The sequence below is a fragment of the Monodelphis domestica genome, chromosome 1 (assembly GCF_027887165.1).
Source record: "Monodelphis domestica isolate mMonDom1 chromosome 1, mMonDom1.pri, whole genome shotgun sequence".
Lineage (NCBI taxonomy): Eukaryota > Metazoa > Chordata > Mammalia > Didelphimorphia > Didelphidae > Monodelphis > Monodelphis domestica.
The window spans coordinates 177065884-177085709 of record NC_077227.1 but is presented as its reverse complement, the minus strand read 5'-3'; the positions used below and the strand labels follow the sequence as shown (position 1 = coordinate 177085709).

The 19826-nt window shown below is 41.8% G+C and overlaps 2 protein-coding genes and 1 non-coding gene across 9 annotated transcripts in view; 2 read left to right on the top strand and 1 right to left on the bottom strand.

The window, feature by feature from the left end:
* Positions 1-8258: 8258 nt before the first annotated feature.
* Positions 8259-14711, top strand: CIROP (ciliated left-right organizer metallopeptidase). Its single transcript, XM_007479808.3, has 14 exons — positions 8259-8799; positions 8926-9019; positions 9123-9174; positions 10351-10494; positions 10658-10783; positions 10957-11041; positions 11353-11498; positions 11591-11762; positions 11989-12058; positions 12141-12237; positions 12326-12574; positions 12753-12982; positions 13189-13368; positions 13858-14711. The coding sequence occupies exons 1-14, from the start codon at positions 8436-8438 to the stop codon at positions 14063-14065; spliced, it is 2217 nt and encodes a 738-aa protein (XP_007479870.1). The 5' UTR covers positions 8259-8435; the 3' UTR covers positions 14066-14711.
* Positions 14712-14837: 126 nt separating this feature from the next.
* Positions 14838-18289, bottom strand: LOC100030467 (chromosome 1 C14orf119 homolog). Its single transcript, XR_008914847.1, has 3 exons — positions 18153-18289; positions 17672-17983; positions 14838-15972 (listed from the first exon to the last, which is right to left on the bottom strand). It is a non-coding gene; the product is annotated as a chromosome 1 C14orf119 homolog (transcript).
* Positions 17977-19826, top strand: part of ACIN1 (apoptotic chromatin condensation inducer 1) — a 37995-nt gene continuing 36145 nt past the window's right edge. For 5 of the 7 annotated variants that reach the window (XM_056810044.1, XM_056810046.1, XM_056810041.1 and 2 more), the window contains exon 1: positions 17977-18338. In XM_056810044.1, coding sequence (XP_056666022.1) covers positions 18075-18338 — 264 coding nt within the window. In that variant the 5' untranslated portion in view covers positions 17977-18074. Of the gene's footprint in view, positions 18339-18610; positions 19777-19826 lie in introns of those variants that run through there. The other 2 variants (XM_056810043.1, XM_056810045.1) reach the window with 2 other exon arrangements.

Below are 19826 nucleotides of genomic sequence, written 5' to 3'. Positions count from 1 at the left end.
TCTTTGGCTTCCTGCTTCACAGAGTTACTGTGAGAAGAAAGTGTTTTTAAATTTCAAGCATGCTATAAAATAAATAGATTCTTATTCACTGACTACATGATTTGTTGCAGTCTAAGAAGAGCATTAACAGGGCAGCTAGGTGGCTCAGTGGACAGTGTCAGACCTGGAGATGGGAGGACTTAGGTTCAAATTTTACCTCAGGCACTTCCTAGCTGTGTGACTCTAAGCAAGTAACTTTAACCCCCATTGCCTAGCCCTTACCACTCTTCTGCCTTGGAACCAATATTTAATATTGAGTCCAAGATGGAAGGTAAGTGTTTAATTTAAGAAAAAAAAAAAAGATGAGTATTAACAAATGGATCCAATAGAAGGTACTAAGATGGCCCCTAGGTCCAAATGATAGAAAATGGGGTTATTTAGCCTGGAAAAGAAAAAACTTAAAAGGGCAGGTCATAGCTTTCTTTAAGTATTTGAAATGGCCATGCTATGAAAGAAGGGTGAGACATCCTTCATAGTCTCAGAGGGAAGAAATAGGAGCTAATGAAAGGAACTAGGTAGTTAGATGGCATAGTGGATAAAGTTCTGGACTTCCTAACTGTGTGACCCTGGGCAAGTCATTTAACTTCCTTTTGCTTCAACTTCAAAATGGGGACCATAATAATAATAATACCTACTTCCCAGAGGTGTGAAATAATATTTGTCAAGAACTTAGCAGAATGCCTGGCACATAGTAGGTGCTTAATAAATGCTTATTTCCTTCTTCAAGGGTATAGAAGTGTAGCTTTGTGTTTGGCATTGCTACAGGAGAAATATTTCTTCTCTGAATTCATGTGGTAAGTAACTGCTGCTAAATATATATTTACCACAATGTGAAAATTATGGAAGCAAAAGCCTATGAAGCTCAAGCATAGGTTTAGACCTCAGAGAAAACCTGAACCCTGATTAGGATTCTTAACAAAGCTTCTCATAAGAAAAATTACATCAGGGTGACAAAGAAATAAATATTTTACGTGCTATAATCCTGTATATTCCTTTTAGGCTATAAACATTAAAGAGAGAGATCTATAATCCCATACTTCCTTCAATGTTGTAAAAGATGAATTTAGTTAAACAGTTATAATCTCATACATTCCTGAAGGAAACAAACCTTGTCTAACAAATTCTACAGGTAAACTAAGTCCTTACAGATTAAATTACATTTAGAGGGTCCCCAAATAGGCTGATAGAGAAAGATTTATACGTACCAAGGAGTTAGGAAGAGTTGAGATTCTTCCTCTGACCCATTAGCTTAGGAATGTTTCAGGTTCCAAGTAAATATCCCATGAGACAGGTTTTGATCAGGTGAGGTAAGCAGACTTTTAGTTAATTTGCAGGCAGAATGGCCCCATCCTGAACAATAAAAGTAAATCAAAGATTCCCATAACAATGAAAAACCTTGTCAAGTGTCAAACTCTAGGCCCACTGACCACTTGGGGGCTTCAAAACTTAAGGTTATACCCCAACCAGATTAAAATATAAAATGAAATATGTTTAACAAAATAAATAAAAATACAATAGAAAATGTTTAGTCATTTTTCAGTTACATCATATTCTTCACAACTCCTTTGGGGATTTTCATGGCAAAGATACTGGAGTGGTTTGTCATTTCCTTCTCCAGGTTATTTTGCAGATGAGGAAACTGAGTCAACAGAGTTAAATGACTTGCCCAGGGTCACACAGCTAGTATGTGTCAGAGGGTGGATTTGAAGTCAAGTCCTCCAGACTTCCAGACTCTAGGCCCAACACTCTATCCACTTAGCTGCATGGGAAATAAATAAATACATAAATGATTGCAAAAATTTTGCAAGATAAATGGGAGAGGAGGAGGAGGTATTTAGCAACAGGGGAAAGCTCTGAGATTGGGCAAAGTTTTGAAGGAAACAAGATATTCTTAGAGATAGAAACAAGGAGGGAATATGGTTTCTGCCACACTTCTTCCTTTAATGAAATTTTTCAGGGTATAAAGCTTTCTCAGATCCCTTTAGCCATAAAATTCCTCCTCAGAATCCACATGCTATTTAACTAGAATGTCTCTATGGACTGGTCAACAAGGGACCAGTCCTTAGAACATGCTTGAATTCACCCTTCCTAGAGGGTTATATAGAGCATAAGTAATATTACCTGCATTGCTCCAACTCAACACTTGGAGTCTTGCTGAGCCTGCTTCAGTCCATCAGGGACTAGCAGGAAGGAGGAGGCAGGGCCAGATTTCTCTTGGATAGTAATGAGTTTTCTGGTTGGTTGAGAAGCTGGAGCTAAGTTCAAATACAAAAAAAAAAAAACCCAACCCATACATACATCTGCCTATCCCTTAATTTTTTGTTGTTGTTGTTTTCCTCTCCTAGTACCTAGTGATGCAAAAACTGATGTGAACCTCAGAGTGACTGAAAGGGAAGCAAGATGATTCCTCTCCACCCTTCCCTTCCATATATTCCTAAGTGGGTGGTTTTTATTTCTATTTGTATGTAGTCTTCTTTGATCTTAGGTAAATTAGTATCTAGATGGAGAACTGATCTGGTTACAATATCTTGAGCTTTGAAAGATCAGAGGAGCTACCAAAACAGTCAGTAACAGACGTCACCAGAACAAATAGCAACAATAGTTGAGTCCAGGTAGAAGCTGGCAAAGCAAGTTAGTGGATCTATTTAACCCATCCCAGTAATGGATTGATTTATCATCTGAGACATCAAGTCCAGAAAGGAGCTAGCCCAGTTAAATGTGGGGTATGACTAGTCCCTCAACTGTGCTTTGCCCCAAAGTGAACATGGAGAAGGTTTTGCAAAGGGGGAAAAAAAGACTCCTAGGTCAGGAGTCTCAAGATATCCTTGAGTCCCACATATTCTCTCTAGGTATGTCTGACAATGTTTGTACTTAAAGTTCATGAGTAAACCCCCTCTTCTTGAAGACCATATTGTACAAACAAGGGGAGAGTGATTGGTTTGAGAGGTGTTTTTGTAATTTCTCATCCTTGCTATAATTTCTTTTTTAACCTGAGATTACCAGTTGGTACAACTTTTCAATAGTCATTTTCTGACATTTTACAATCCATGTTCTCTCCCTCTCATCTTTCCTCTTTCCCCAAGATAACAGGTAATATGATGATAGAGGCCAGTGATGGCAAAACTTTTAGAGACTTCATGTTATGCCCTGCCCCCTAGAGACCATGTGCCATGCCTCACCTCCTCCCTTTACCCCAGACAGGGGAGGGAGGAAGCACTCCCATTTGACTTCTAGGCAGAGGGGCAGGTGAAGTGAAAAAAATGTCTTCAGACATGGTAGAGCAGGGAAGGGAGAAGTTTGGCCTGAGTCCCTCTGCCTGTCTAGTAATGAACTCTGGTGGGCAATGGCAAGTGTGCCCACAGTGAGGGTTCTGCATGCCCTCTCTGGCACATGTGCCATAGGTTAACCAACACATATATATTTATAGGTTGTACATGTGTTATTATGTAATACATATTTCCATTTTCTGAAAGAAGATTCACATCACTTACACTAGAGAAAAATCCATGGAGGAAATAAAATAAAGAATGGCATGCTTCAATCTGCATTTAGACTTTGTCAGTTCCTTCTATAGCAATGGACAGCCTTTCTTCTTTTTTTGTCACAAGTCCCTTGGAGTTGTCCTGGATTCTTACATAGCTGATAATGGTTAAGTCATTCATAGTTGGTCATCATACTTTATTGTCATTACTATATATATAATATTCTCCTGGTTCTGTTCACTTTACTTTGTATCACTTCATATAATCATTTTCAAGTTTTTTTGTGATCATCTGGTTTGTCATTTCTTATGGCACAATAGTATTCCATTATAATCCCATACCACAAGTCTTTCAGTCATTACCCAACTGATTAATATCCCTTCAATTTCCAGCTCATTGCTACAGCAAAAAGACAGATTAGAATAAATAGGTCTTTTCCTCTACTTTTGAACTCTTTGGGATACAAACCTAGTGGTGGTGTTGCTGGGTCAAAAAGTATGCACAGTTTGACGACCCATTAGGCATGCTTCCAATTTGTTCTCCAGAATGGTTGTATAAGTTCATAGCTACACCAGCAGTATATTAGTGTCTCAATATTTCCACAGCCCCTTCAATATTTATCATTTTCCTTTTTTGTCATATTAGTCGGTCTGATAGGAGTGAGGTGGGACCTCAGAGTTGTTTTAGTTTGCATTTCTTTAATTAATAGTGACTTGGAGCATTTTTTTCATATGACTAAGGATAGTTTTAATTTCTTCATCTGAGAATTGCCTGTTCTTATCCTTTGGCCACTTGTCAATTGGGGGATGTTTTGACTCAGTTTCTCTATATAGTTGAGAAATGAAACCTGTGATTCATCTGCTAAAATTTTTTTTCTCAGTTTATTTCCTTTCTATTCTTGGTTACATTTGGTTCTGTTTATGCAAAAACTTTTAAATTTAATGTAGTGAAAGTTATCTATTTTACATGTCATAATGTTCTCTATATTTTGTTTGGGTATAAATTCTTCCCTTATTCATAGATCTGACAGATAAACTAGTCTATGTTCCCATAATTTGTTCTTGGTTTCACCCTTTATTTCTAAATCATGCATCCATTTTAATTTTACTTTGGTTTACAATGTGAGGAGTTGGCCTATTCCTAATTTCTGCCTTATGATTTTCTAGTTTTCCCAGCAGTTTTTGTGAGTTGTTCTTCCAAAAGTTTTAGTCTTTGGGTCTGTCAACACTAGACTCCTACGGTCATTAACCCCTGCATGTTGAGTCCCTAACCTATTCCATTGATCCACTACTCTATTTCTTAGTCAGTGCCAGATTGTTTTGATGGCTGCCATTTTATAAGATAGTTTGAAGTTCAGTACAGCTAAGACATCTTCCTATTTTTTCTTTAATTCTCATGATATTTTTGGCCTTGGTATAACTTCTTAGTAAAATATTCCTTTTGTAAAAGCTAATTGACAACTGGTTGATTGATATGGAGGAAGTCCTAAAAGTGGAAGTTCATTAACAGAGATTTAGAAACCTCAATCCTCAGGGTTACCCCAAAACCTTGAGGGGTACAGTTGTCAGCTGCCTCTGGGGATCCAAATTACCAGTTTGAGTCTGTCTCAGAGGACTTCTCCAGCTTTAAAATGCAGCTCAGGCACATCTTATGTTCAGGCATATTTTGTATTAAGCCTTTCCTAATACCCCTAATAACATCATCACCTTCTCTTCTCCATCTTCCTCTTCTTTCTCCTCTTCTTCTCCTCCTCCCTCCTCACTTTTTGTCTTAGCACTAGTTCTAAGACAGAAGAGCAGCAATGGCTAAGCAGTCAGGACTAAGTCACAGAGCTCAGAAGTGTCTCAGGCTGAATTTGAAACAAAGTCCTCCTGACTCCAAGCCTAATTCCCCCAACTTCTAAAACTCTCTATACCAAATATTATATTTAACTAAAGTTTGTGTGTGTGTGTATATATATATATATTAGATGTATGTATTTATTAACTTTATTCTTATTCTGAATTTGTTTTTATATGTACTTGTTGCTTCCCCACAGAATGTAGGTCATTTCAAGACAGGAAACTAAATATTTGTTCAATTAAACACCACCAGGGTTTCTGACTCTGAGTCTCTTGTACCAAGTTGTCTCTTAAAGACATTAAAAAGCAATTACCAGACAGGATGCAACGAAATGTTTATAGTGTAGTACACATTAAAAGGACACTAAATTGGTGGCAGGTAGGTGACTTAGTGGATTGAGAGCCAGGACTAGAGAGAGGAGATCCTGGGTTCAAATTTGGCCTCGGGCACTTCCTTAACTGTGTGATCCTGGACAAGCTCTTAACCCTCATTGCCTAATCCTTACCACTGTTTTGTCTTGGAACCAATACCCAGTATTGATTCTAAGATGAAAAGCAAGGGTTTTTAAGCTTTAAAAAAATTTAAAGGCAATAAATAGCTCATAGGAAAAAAAAAGAGAGAGGTTCTTGCAGACTAGTCAGAAGGATTTAATGGAGAAGGTGTGAAGAAAATATGAAACACTTGACCAATTTACTTGTCCTGAGTACTAAAATGATCTTTCTACCCATGTCTCAGCTAAGTGAAAACACACTCCTTCTTCCTCCTCCAGGAGTTAAAGAAGGCTGTAAAGTTTGAATACCAGAGATTTTTTTTTATGAACTTTGCATTCATTTATATATATGCCCCCAAGTAGAATGTAGATACCATTAGTGCATGGCTTTTCTTTGTGTGCCTAGCGTGGTGCTGTATGAGGTGGAGGGAGGAAGTATATAGATATACTTTCTTCTAATACTAGTTTCTAATATTCTCGATAATAAGCTCTTGACTGTAATACACACACACACACACACACACACATTGTTTGTACCTGTGTTTCATCTGTACTGGGACCTCTATGCGAGAAAATTCCCTCTACCAATACAGGTCAGCAACTGTTCTGCAATTTGTAATTTTTGAGAAGTGGGTGAATGTGGAGGAATGGGGATGGTACTGAAGAATTAAGTAATCTCACCTTAGTTCTCTAAGACTACACATTGCAAAACATGCATACGTCAGAAGTGGGGCTTGAAGTCAGGAACATAGCAGATGTTCATTGAATGGAAATGTTGACTATAAGCTCAATATGATTCAGCAATGTGATTTGTGACAGCTAAGAAAGCAATTCAAAATTAGGATCCATTAAGAGAGGCAGGGTGGGGGCAACTAGGTAGCACAGTAAAGAGAGCACCAGGCCTTGGAGATGGAAGAATTTAGATTCAAATGTAACTTCAGACATTTTCTAGTGTGACTATGGGCAAATAACCCCTATTGCCTAGCCCCTATCCCCCTCCTACCTTAGAATTGATATTCTAAGACAGGAGAAAAGTTTTTTTGTTTTTTGTTTTTTGTTTTTAAAGAGAAAGAGACAGAGAGACAGGGTATACAGTTTTAGGGAAGGCAGGGTATCACCCTGCCCCGGTCAGATTGCTTCAGAAAAACCAGGTTTAGTTCTGGACACTACAATTTGAAAAGGATATCATTAAGCTGGAGAGCTTTCAAAGGGCAAGCCAGGAGGGTGAAGGGCTTTCACTCCACGTGGAGAATCTAAAAAAACTAGGAATGTTTAGCCTGGGGTAAAGAATTTAGAAGGACATAATAGCTAGATGGCTACAAGTATCTGAAGGGTTATTACACAGAAGGAGATAGTCTTGTTCTACTTGGTCACAGAAGACAGAATGAGAAGCATGGGGTAGGAATTTCAGAAAATGGTTTAAATTTTACATGTGTGCGTATACATTTTTTTAAAATCCAAACAATTGTTGTTCAGCTGGGTCTGACTCTCCATGATCCCATTTGGGATTTTATTGGCAAAGAAAGCAGAGTGATTTGCCACTTCCTCCTCTAGCTCATTTTATAGATGAGAAAACTGAGGCAAATGGGGTTGAATAACTTTCCCAGGGTCACACAGCTAGTGTCTAAGGTTGAATTTTAATCAGGAAGATGAGTCTTCCTGATTCCAAGCCCAGCTCTATCTGCAGCCCCTTAATAATTAGAACTATCCCAAAGGGGAATGGGATGCCACAGAATTTAGTAGTTTTCTACATACTGGAGGTCTTTAAGCAAAAGCTGGATAACAACATACGGTATACTGAAGACAATCTTTATTCAGATGTAGTTTGAACTAAATGGCAATCGAGGTCCCTTCCAACTCTGAGATTCTAGGATATGGCCTTTTTAGGCTCCCCAAAAAGAAAAGGAAGAGGTTGAGGTAGGGAAGGCAAATAACCAATGCTGATTTAGAGACCCAGTTGAAACAGGGGAATTGTGGAGTCCATAGCTGTGTTGCTTCTCTGTTTCTCTACTCCTCCCAGACCCCTTTTCCTTTTCTCTGGATGTGAAAAGATAGGATGGTTTCACTCAACCATGGTGAAGGTCAAAAAGGAGGTCAAAAATACCTTCATAATACTCCAGAGTGCTGCCTGAACCAGATTAAAATGTAATTTGGAAATATTTAACAACATAAAAATGCAATGAAATATAGGTAACATCACATTTTAAAACAAAGTCACTCTGCTGCCAGCAAGGATGCTTATGTATAGATTAGTGGCCTCAGTTTCTATTTGAGTTTGACACCACTGGTTTAGTCAACATTTGGCTCCTGCAGCTGCCACCCAGGGGGTTCTGAGCTGTAATCAGCATGACTTCTTTTATTAAAGCCAGCTGAGGCCTCAGGAAAAATTTCCTCCCCACCCCCCAAGCTTTTGATTCCGTTCCCTGAGGAGGGGGTTTCCTTCTTCCGGCTTCCCATGCAAAGGAAATCTGTTTGTCAACTCCTTGTTGGTGGTTAGGGGGGAATAAAAGGAAGGAGAGAGAAGAGAATGAAAAAGAATAACCCTATTTGTGAGCCTAGCTAGGAAGGTGGGTGGAAGACCAATGCCTAAGGCAGGCTGTGAGATGGGTTACAGGGGAAGGCAATCCTCCCAGGACAGGATCTTCTTGCTACTTCTACTCCTGCTGCTGTTTCTGAAGGAGATAAAGGGTCGATGTCTACATGAAGAAACACAGGAATCTGTGCGTCTTCTTCAGCCGCCTGTTTCCCCATTGTCCCTTAAGCAAAGATCTGGTTCCCTCTCCCATTCCAGTGCTCCAAGCCCCATTCGTATTCGGGTCTGGTACCCTAAGAGATCCAGGTTAAAAAGTGAGACTCTGTTCTCTGAGGGAGACTGGGTATCCTGGGAGCCTCAGATAGATGCAGTTCTGAGAGATGCCATTCATCAAATCCAGGGGGTACTTGCAGGTAAGGGGATAGAAAAGGAGGAGCTATGATGACTTGCAATGAGGGCTTTGAGGAAGAGAGAGACTCAGAAGGGCCAGGAACCCCAAGTCATTGTAGAAAAGGTTAACTTACTTCTATTTCCCCAAGTTCTACCAGTGCAAGGACCCCTTCTTCTGAGCCGTGACCCAGAACAGTATTGTCAAGTTATCTGGAGGGATCCAGACTCCTCACACCACTACAGGTGAGTGCATGCTATCAAGGGGGTTGGGGATGAGGTGGAGAAACAATCATTTTCCAGAAAAGCCAATGGGTCTCTAGCTTACTCACAGGGGTTCTCTCAACAGATGCAGCCTTCTGAACCCTGGGTATGTGGGAGAGAATTGTCTCGGGGTAGAGGTGAGTGACATATACCAAATAATTACTGAATATCCTCTACCATAGTCTCACAGATTTAGAGCTAGTTGAGCTCTTCAAGATCACACACAACTCCTTGATTTTAAAGATGGGAAAACTTAGACCTAGTAATTACATAGTAATTACATAGGTATTATTCCTCCCTAAACCTTCCTCCACCTCCTACCCCTCCCTATTAACTGTAAAAGGCAACACCACCCTCATAGTCCCTAAGGCTGGCAATCTAAGAGTCATCCTGGACTCCTATCTCTCACTCTCCACATCCAATCTGTTGCTAAGGCCTCTCAACTTCACCTTGGCAACACCTCTCAAATATTCCCCCTTCTCTGTTCTGACACTGCTACTACCAGGATGCAGGCCCTCATTATCTCATGCCTGGATTATTGAAATGGTCTGCTGTTGAGTATGCCTGCCTCAAATCTCTCCTGACTCCAATCCATCCTCTGCTCAGTCACTGTGGTGATTTTCCTAAAACACAGGCTTGATCATTTTCCTTATTCAATTAACTCCAGTGGTTTCCTATTGCTTCTGGAATCAAATACAAAATGATCTAGTTGGCATCCAAAGCCCTTGATAACATAGCTGCTCCCTCCTACCTTTCCAGTCTTTTCCCTCCCTTACACATACTTCAATCCAGTGATACTGGCCTCCTAGCTTCTCTGTGAATAAGTCACACTATCTCCCAGATCCTAGTATTTTCTCTGTCTGGAACACTCTCCCTCCTCTGTTAGGTTTCCTTTAAACCCTAACTAAAATCTCACCTTCTACAGGAAGCCTTCCCCAACTTTTTTAATACCCATGCCTTTTGTCTTATTTGCCATTTATCCTGTATGTAGTTTGCTTTATTTATTTGCTTATATGTGATCTCCCCAACTAGATTGTAAGCTTCTTAAGGTCTTTTATTCCTTTTTGTATCCCTCTTAGCACAGTGTCTGGCACATAATAGGTGCCTAATAAATGTTTATTGATCGAAGAAGCAGAGCAAGAACTCAAACATATGTCCCATACTCCCAAATCCAATGTTCTTTTCCCTACAATGGTTTGTTTCCTTCCAACCTCTGAACTTAATTCTTTGCCCCCAAACTATTGATCTCTCCCCAATTTGTTTTTCATTTTGGACCTGTTATTGGACCTGCTTCTATTTTCTATTCTCTCCAGATCCCTGACACTCATCTCCGTGGTTATTCCTTATGGCCGGAACAGGGCCCCCCAGAACTGATCCAACCTGATGGACTTGGAATCCCAGATGCAGACTTCCTCTTGTATGTACAAGTTACCCACACTCTGAAATGCCACCATGAGGTGAGGGGTAAATCAAATTACTTTGTCTCCCTATTTGGCCTCCTTTTTTTCTCTAACTCCTTACTTATCTGAATCTCCTAAGTGCATATCTCCCTGATTCTGCATCCCCACCTCTTAACATTTCTCTGCTTTATACCACTGCCTTTATGGTGTCTATCCACAGCCCTCCATCATTGCCTATTCTGCCTGCTGCCAGCTGGATGCTACAGATCGGCCCCTTGCAGGCACCATCATCTTCTGTGCACCATATCTCACCAGTCTCCAATACAACCACAATGACATTGTCATGGTAACTAGATTGGGACAGGAAGGGCAGAACAGGAAGAGGGTCACTTATTTGGGAGGGGGGTACTTTTTTCTCTGTGGGGTACATAAGGAAGACATAGCCATTGAAAAGTGGGAGAGGAGATCTGACTTTCCTGTCTAGTTCCTTACCCCTGGGTCTGATCTTTCCTTTTTCAGGCCACAATACATGAATTGTTCCATTCCCTGGGCTTCTCTGGAAAACTCTTCAAGAAATGGAGGGATTGTACTATTGGCACCAGCAGTGAGTAAAGGGAAAGGGGGAGGGCTCCTGCAATCCCAAGCAGTATATATCATATATATATATATGTGTGTTGTGTGTGTGTGTATGTACATATATATCTCAAGCAGTATATATATCAAATATATAGTCCAAGCAGTGGGATATATATGTATGTGTATGTGTGTGTGTATATATATATATATATATATATATATATATATAAACCCTACCTATATCAAGGTTCCAACAAACTCCACTGTCTTGTGTTACTCATCTCCCTAATCTGCTCTTTCTTCTCCTATCTCTTCCTTCACTCCTACCCCACACATCAGATGGAGTAAAATGCTCCCCAAGACGGCAGGTGACCACAAGGGATGAATGGGGACAGTTGATTCTCACCACCCCCACTGTAAGCCACAGCCTAGCCAGGCACTTAGGAGTCTCAGAAGCCTTGCAGGGAGTGCCCCTGGAGGAAGAGGTAAGAACAGAGGTTAGTGCAAGAAAGCTTCAGGAGAAAGAACAAGCTGAAAGTAAGATTCTGAACACCTTCTTGCACATTTTGATTTTCAGGGTCCATCTTCCTCTCACTGGGAAGCTCGCTTTCTCCAGGGCTCTGTGATGACTGCTACCTTTGACAGTGCTCATCGTACCAAGATTGACCCTATCACTCTTGCTGCCTTTGCCGACTCTGGTTGGTACCAAGTCAATCAGAGTGCCGCACAAGAACTGCTTTGGGGTCAGGGTAAGGAACAAGGGGTGAGATTTTCTACAGGTAGCCAAGAAGAGGGATGCCATTTTAGTATGCAGCAAAGTGCTATAGGAAAAGGGATGCATGTCAGGTATACCGTGTATGTGTCTCACAACTCTGAGACACATGGCACAAATATTTTAATCCCAATTTTAATAGTAGTAAGGGGAGGCAGGAAATGTTATGACCTTCCAACTTCCTTTTTCAATGCTCTAAGCAGGATCTGGTTTAAACTTTGGATTGGTGACATCCTGTAGATCTGGCTCCTCAGATTTCTTCTGCACTGGCAGGTGCGTACAATATATTTGGACAGTGGTGGAAAGCAAGAGGGTTGTCTCTGATCTTAGTTTCACTACTTGCTCTTTTCACCAGTGGGCTGGGCTGTCACTACCTGCACTTTGACAAGGGCCGCTGCTCATCGGACCCCTGGCTGGAAGGTTGCCGCATGTACAAGCCATTAGCAAATCGTGTGAGTAACCTGGGGGCTTTCCGTGAGTAGAGTACGATTGAGGCACACACAGGATGAAAGCACAGACTCATTTCTTGGTCTTCTTCAGAGTGAATGCTGGAAGAAAGGAAATGCACCCCAGCCTAATGAAGGAAACCCATATGGGGAGATCTATCACCCCAAAAGTCGTTGCTTCATTGCCAACCTCACTTCAGTCCTGGTGCTTAGAAGAGGCACCTTCGAGCAGGTGGAGCTCACTGGTCGATGCTACTTACATCGCTGCACAGAAGGCAGTACATTTTACGTCCGAGCAGCAGGATCACCGTGGGTCCCATGCTTCCCAGGGAAGCCTATTCAGGTGGGTATAGCAACATAGGAATTGGAAGCTAACTACAAGGTGGTACTCTCTGGGTGTAGACTCACTGATTATTTCTGTATACTGAATGTTGTCTAGATTGGCCTTCCTCCTCTAAAATAAAAGATGGAAACAAGCAGTTGAGACCTCTACCTGTATCTTTATTCCTCCTCACATACAGATCCCAGGGTATTATGGCCTCCTCTTCTGTCCTTGGGGCCCATTTTGCCAGGCAAATAAGGATCTCCTGGTTCTTCCTCCCTCGACTACAAGCCCTTCATCCCCAAGCTTGGTGATCCAGTTGGACCTGGGACTAGCTGGCCCCCCAGACTACTACCTGAGCAAGATGCAGCAGCAAGAATTGACCCAGTCTATATTGCAAGCTCTGGTGATCAGAGCAGGGGTACACATGTAAATACTTTAGGTGTACTATATCTAAACTTGGATTAAAGGGGTTCCAGGACCTTTTACATCTCTTCTCCAAAGGGACTATATTGTCTGTTGACACCCATTTTTCTAAATAGTCTAAATATAAAATGTATCCTCCAAGTAATTTCTATTCTAAATATGAGAAAATATGAAACTCTATTCTATTTTTCTTCTAAATGTCCATTCAGGTGCCATTTCCACAGACCATCAATAAACTCCAATCTAGTATTTACTGTGCATATGTGGAAGTTTCCTGGCTGTCAAGGACCTCCAAATGAAATTCTGTATAGAGCCCTGAGCCAATCCCTCAATGATACACCATTAAATGTCGACTATGGTGGAGCCACTTTTACCACAGACCACAGCAGGTAAGTGCCATTCCAATATATTCCTCTTTTGGCTCAAAGACAAGAGTAGCATTTAACACTCACAGGCTACCAACATATTAAATTTTTATCTGGAGACATGGTTCCTAACCAACAGTGATCACATGAAATTGTAGAGCTTATCTATTTCTAAGCCCAAGGGATCAGGATCTTTTTTTATTAAACTCTGCTTTTGGGATTAGTACTCCTGCCTTACCTTAAAATCCACCACCAACACAGGCTAGGACAGATCTCTTTCCTGATACTTAAGTTTCATGAAATGATATAGATTTAGGTGTTGCTACATAAGACCAAAGGATTTAGAGTAGGGATATGAAGTCTTCTGCAATCTTCTAGTTGTCATTTATCTCATATCAGAACCATTTGAAGAGGCTGACAGGTTGTGGGTGAGGTGTCCACAGGAATTTCAAGGGATAAAATGAAAATTCTTATAAAGATACTAATCACTAAATGGTCCTTCTTTATATCTAGGTGGCTGGCTACACCTGGGCTCATATCCCCAAATCCAGGTATAATCCTGTCCATAGGCCTCAGTCTTATACTTCTTACTCTGATGGGTACAGGGGGAATTGTGGCCTATTGGAAATATCAAGCTTCCCTTCGAGTCGCACCATCAGCTTCTTCATCAAGCCTCCAAAGATCAGTAAGAAGTCTATCTGAGGGAATGAAGGAAGTGTAATGTGCCATTATCATATTAACAAGCTGAGATAGGCCAAAGAATTATTAGATATGATCATGTCATTCCTCGGCTTAGGAAGAATATTCAAAAGATAAATTATGACACTTTGTCTCGCATTTAAGGCCCTTTATAATCTGGCTTCAACCTCACTTCTGAGACCTATATATGTATTTGAATCTTGTATTTCTATTTCTAGGCCTACAATGTTCTCCTTCATTTTCCCCTATTATCTCTAAGTCCCTTGAAGATTCAACTCAATGGTACCTCTTACAAGCAGCTTTGACTGTCCTTGTTAATGCTTGGCCTCTACTGATTTTGTATGTTATATCTTCCCCACTCTTCCAAATAATCTAAGTTTCTTGAGGGCTGGGACTTTTGAACTTTGTATCTTTATATTTCCATATACTTAGAAGAATGCCTCGCAAATATCAGGCACTTAATATCTTTCCAGACATGGATTTGAACTCACTTTTGAGCACTTTGCTATGGGTTCTGGATCAACCTAGAATAACAATGCCTTTCCTCTGCCACAGACACATGAAAAGGAAAAAAAAAACCTGAAATTGAGTCAGAGTTCAGACTTTCATTTGGCTAGAGGAAAAAAAAAAAGATGATACCCTAAATTAGGAATAAACACTTTACAGAAGTGGGAGGAACCACCAATAAACTGAAGATGGATTATAACTATAATCCCAAGTTTCTACTATCCCTTTGCTACTTCCCTTCCCCAGAGCTCTGTAGGTCCCAGAGGGGTGTAAAAAAGTAGAGGCCATTCACACTAAACAAGATCATCTTTTTATTCTGATACAAGTACCTGTATGCTCCTTGAGGGCAAGGATAATTTTTTTTTTGTCTTTGTATTCCCAGCACCTAATATTTTTTAAACTGAATTACAAAAATAAACCTTCCATCCTAGAGGAAGGTTTTCATAATCTTAGCAGAGTTAAGAACTCTTGCTACTGGCTCCAAAAATACTGTGAATCTTTGATAAGAACCAGGGCCATTAGGCTTGGCATGTAATCATCTCCACTCCATCCTTCCATTTGACTGATCCACTGATACCCTAACACTTAGTTTACAAACCAAACCAGAAAAGGTTCAGGGAGGGAACTGGTCCAGATTTAGCTAAACTCTTTGATCTGATACCCACCTGGTATCTAGAAAGAATGTTACTCTTACTTCCCCTACCCCTTAACCCCTCCAGTGAGTTTGGTTTCTGATGTTCAGTTTCTTTTTGGAGACAGTTTGCAAAGGAAGTCAAGATGACAGAATCTTGGGAAGTTTAGTACTCACATAGTTAGTACTATGTGAGGAAGCAGAATAATAGCCAGTGATTTGAATTAGCTATTTTTAAAATCTGAAGTGATCTACAGAATAGAAGTTCAATGACAATAACCCAGTCAAGCCAGGGTTTTCATCTGAGAATCCCTACACCAGAGCTATCAACCCAATTCCATTAGATCCATATTGTCTTTTATGATGCTGACTCCTATCAGTCCTTACCAGCTGTAGCAGCAACTGCTTGATAGAACTTTGCTACAAAGTCTGGCTCACTGGCCTCCAGTTGTCTGACAAATTCGTTGCGCTCCTCTTCAGCCCAACTTCGGAACCACTGATCCCAGAGCCGAAGCTGGCAATCAAAGATGTGGGGTGGTCGATCCACTCCAGACACACTAAGCTGTTCTAGTCCCTCTAAAAGGGACTGTAATTTGCCTGGCACTGCTTTGGCTACCAAGTCCTGAAGGAAACGCTCTCGCTGGGGATCTGACCAGCTAGCAAACCAGTGCAGAACACACTTCATCTCCTGCGAAGTGAAGTAAGACATGGAGAGGTAGGAATAATTATCTGGAGCAATAGCAAAAGTAGAAGATGGTGATATCCAAGAGGCAGCTGACTTCAGTGACATCCTGAGGGTAAAACAAAAGAGTTTTACAATGGATTGAACAAGAATACTCCTAAATGCTAAGACTAAACAACTGACACATAGCTCTTGGCACAGTATTTGGCTTTTCCAAATACATTTTCCAAAAACAGGTGCTTTTTCTCTTATCCTATATTTAACTATTTTGGGAAGATCCCTTTCTACTCCTCCTTCCCCCAAATACTACTACTACATTAAAAAGGTCTGCTAAAAACAATTTCATGCTAAATATGCTAACCTTACTCCTCACCTCTTCAAATTAAAACCTCCCTTTGGGATATAGCCCTTGTAACAATTACCAAAATAACCAACATCTCACATTCCTCCCCCTCCTACTAAGTCCAAAGTTGGGCAAAATCAAGAATGATCTAACTTGTTCCCTCTAAAATGATTACATATTTAGCAGCAGAATCCTTTTGTATCATCCAGGATCTTTTTTTATTAAACTCTGCTTTTGGGATTAGTACTCCTGCCTTACCTTAAAATCCACCACCAACACAGGCTTTGGACTTTAAGAATGAATAATGTTCAACATCATCACTAAGTTTCATGGTAAAAAGGGTTTTCCTTGTACTGCAAATAGCCATTGGATGACTAAGTGCTTCATACATGACCTATATCTAATTAACTGATCATAATGCATTTGCTTCATTTTGCAACTGAAAAATTAAAAAAAAAAAACAGATTTAAGGGACTAATCCAAAGTCTTACAAGAGATTAACAAGAAAGTTGTCTTATGTTCTTTGCCAAAAGTTCTGGAGTTCAGTATGGTTGGCTTAATAGATTAATCATCTGAACAGCCATTAATGAATAATATTTTTACTCTGTATAATTCCCAACTCCTTTGCTAACATATGACTGACAAATACTTGACTTTGTTAGTGATGTGAGACTTGCCCAATTTTACCTAAGTCCCTTAATACAAAAAATATAAAACTGCTAGCCTATATATATCCTTTCAGGTAGGCTTCAGTTTTTTCTAGGAATTCAACAGACACAGTGTGCCTACTTGGCATTGTTTCTTCTGACAAAAGTGTAAGATGTGTAGCAACTATGATCAATGAATGAAAGCAAGCACTGACTAAAAACTATCAGCAACGGCTACAATTTAACTATTCTGCCTTTGGAGTTCCTAGCCCTTCCTCCCTGGGCAGAATAGCTGGGATCCCTAGGGACAGAGAGGTAGCAGGGCAGAATGCAAGCCTAACTCTAAAAAGGGAGAATCTGCTACAGTGTTGCCACAGGTGTCTTTCTAAGATTAACATTGAAGTACGGGATTGCTACCAGGGGAGTTCAAGAAAACCCTCTTGTCTAGACCACCTGAATTTAGTACCACATCCTGGTTACGATGAGAAGACAGAGTGGGGACGCCCGTATCTCTCCTCATTTTAGCTTGCATGTAATATTAATGCAATCAGTGGGCACTGAATATTGGGAAGTCAATCGTCCCCTTAGACTAGATGTTGAGGGAAGGTAGAGGAGGCCTGGGTAAAGGGGAAGAGATTAACTTTGGATTCCTGAAGTTTGGACCAACTTTTGAGTATCTGGGCCCTAAAGTTGCAACTGATGCCCGGGCCAACCCTGGCGCCCACAGGAGGGCCCTTGCCTGCTGCGGGGCGCGGAGCACAAGTAAGTCAAGCCCAGTGCTCGGATAAAAGGTAAGCTGGCCCGAGGGTCTAGCTTACCTCTTTATTCTCACCCCGGGAAACCCTAGAAGGAAGTCACAGGAGTCCGGGGGCTCAGACTACATCGGTCACCTCCGTGTTCCCAGCAAACCCCACAGGAAAGCCCACGCACTTCCGGACCCCGTACAAGGCCGAACCCCGCTGGGTGCCTCGGCACCGGAACGCCGGACCCTATCTGCCGCAGGGCCGGAGAAAGCCGAGCGTCTCCGAATCCGGTTGTGCCTGGGGAGAGTGTTTACGTACGGAATCTAGAGCTAAGCTCTGTAGGACTGAGATGTCCGAGTTCGGAAAGGGAAGAGCGAGGGGCGGAGCCTATGGAGAGAATGGAAATTGCTGATTGGTGCTGAGGTGGAGACGGAAATACCCGAGTGCTCTCGAAAAAGCAGAGGATTCTGATCTGAGGATGGGGAGGGGGGAAGGGTTGGCCGTGGCAGTGGGCGGGGTCGGTTCGGCACGTTCGAAGGGCGTTGGCGGAAATTACCGAAGATGCCCGAAGCCGTCGAGACGGGAGCCGAGTACCTCACACAAGATGGCGGAGCTGGAGGAGGTGACTCTGGACGGGAAGCCGCTTCAGGCGCTGCGGGTGACCGACCTGAAGGCCGCACTAGAACAGCGAGGCCTGGCCAAGAGTGGACAGAAGAGTGCCCTGGTCAAGCGGCTCAAAGGGGTAAGGAGACTGCGTCGCAGGGGCGTCGGAGGGGAGCGGACCCGGTAGAGACGAGCCGCCGCCGCGGCGCAGGCGCAGTATCCGGGCTCGGCGCGAGCTCGCTCAGGCCGCCAGCGCGAGCCTCTGGATCCGCGCGCGCGGTGGTTGGTGGGGCTCGCGCTGGAAGGGATCCCGTGCCGGTTCCCGCCTTTAACGGCAGCAGCGCGAGCTCGAAACGGGAGGGTGCGCGCTGCTCTCCCTAGAGTGTCTTGCGCTTCCTCCTTCCCCACCCCCTCCTTGTTTGTGTCTGTGGTTTCGGCGCATGCGCGGCAGGAGTTAAATCCCACCACCACTACTAGTGTTATTGACTTGTGGGAAGGCGGGGGTTAGGGGGTGGGGTGGGGGGGACTCTCTCAGAGTTAGAGGAATAGTTGGGCAAAGTGGCGGTTGGGGTTGTTGTCGGGAAAGACCGGGTCAAACTAAGAAGGTAGATAGGAACTGGGGCTTGTTTAGGCTGGTACTGAAGGGGTTAATTATATTGGAAGATGAAGTGAAGGGAAAACTGGAGAAGGGGCTTGGCTGAATGTGGGCCATTTGTTTATGGAATTCCCGGTTGAGGTGAAGAGTTGTCACCTAGTGGAGTCAGTTAGTGTGGTTTCAAAGACCTTGGATATGATTGATTTGAGTCGCTATTTTGAAAATTGGTAATCAGAGAAGTATTGCCAATAAGTAATTTAATTGATAAGGATATAGGTGGAGTAGTTGAATTAGAGGATAAATGTCAGTGTTTGTATTAGAGTAAGATTAACATTTTACAATAATATGGTTTTGAGTTGACAGTGTTTGGCCTTGGCCTTGGGTTGTCTGGTGAACAAATAGTTTTGGGGGACAGGTTGTTGTTTTTTGGTGGGTTTAGTCAAACTGATATGCCGTGGCAATAAACCAGAGTGATCTGGGCTGTTTCTTCTTTTTTGGTCAACTATTTGGGCATGTAACATCTTTTTCCTCAGAAAAGGTTCATAAAGCACCTACTCTTGAATTCAGTACTGTACAAGCCCAGTTAGATATTGTCCTGATCTCAAACCGCTTATGACATATATTCTATCAGCTGTTTGTCAAAGCGATTGGTTCTACCTAAATATAGTAACTAAGTATTCATTTGGGGCTCTTGGACAAGTTGCTTTTAACCTTTGAATTGAGGGCAATTACATGACCAGGTTTGAGACGAGCAGGAGCCAGAAAGGCAGAATAACTGAGATCCTGATACTGGATCTGTCACTAGTTTGATTTTGTTGACACAAGCCAAGTGGCTTTAATTTATATATTTTTGAGTTTTTATATCTGTTTATTGGGGACAGTAGGCATGGCTGCCCTTAGGGTTCTTCTGAAACCAAATGAGAACAATATTAGTAAAGGACTTTGAAGTCCTTGAAAAAGAATCATAATTTGAGTGTATATGGTTAGTTTTTGTACTTGGTGAGAGGGATGGAGGGAGAGGGTTTGACCTTT

What these genes read in the sequence shown, in the direction of transcription:
- CIROP (XM_007479808.3), top strand. Translation starts at nt 8,436, where the DNA reads ATGCCTAAGGCAGGCTGTGAGATGGGTTACAGGGGAAGGCAATCCTCC. An exon ending in AGAACTGCTTTGGGGTCAGG is followed by an intron (nt 11,763 to 11,988) that starts GTAAGGAACAAG and finishes TGCTCTAAGCAG; the next exon opens with GATCTGGTTTAAACTTTGGA. An exon ending in TCCCAGGGAAGCCTATTCAG is followed by an intron (nt 12,575 to 12,752) that starts GTGGGTATAGCA and finishes CCTCACATACAG; the next exon opens with ATCCCAGGGTATTATGGCCT.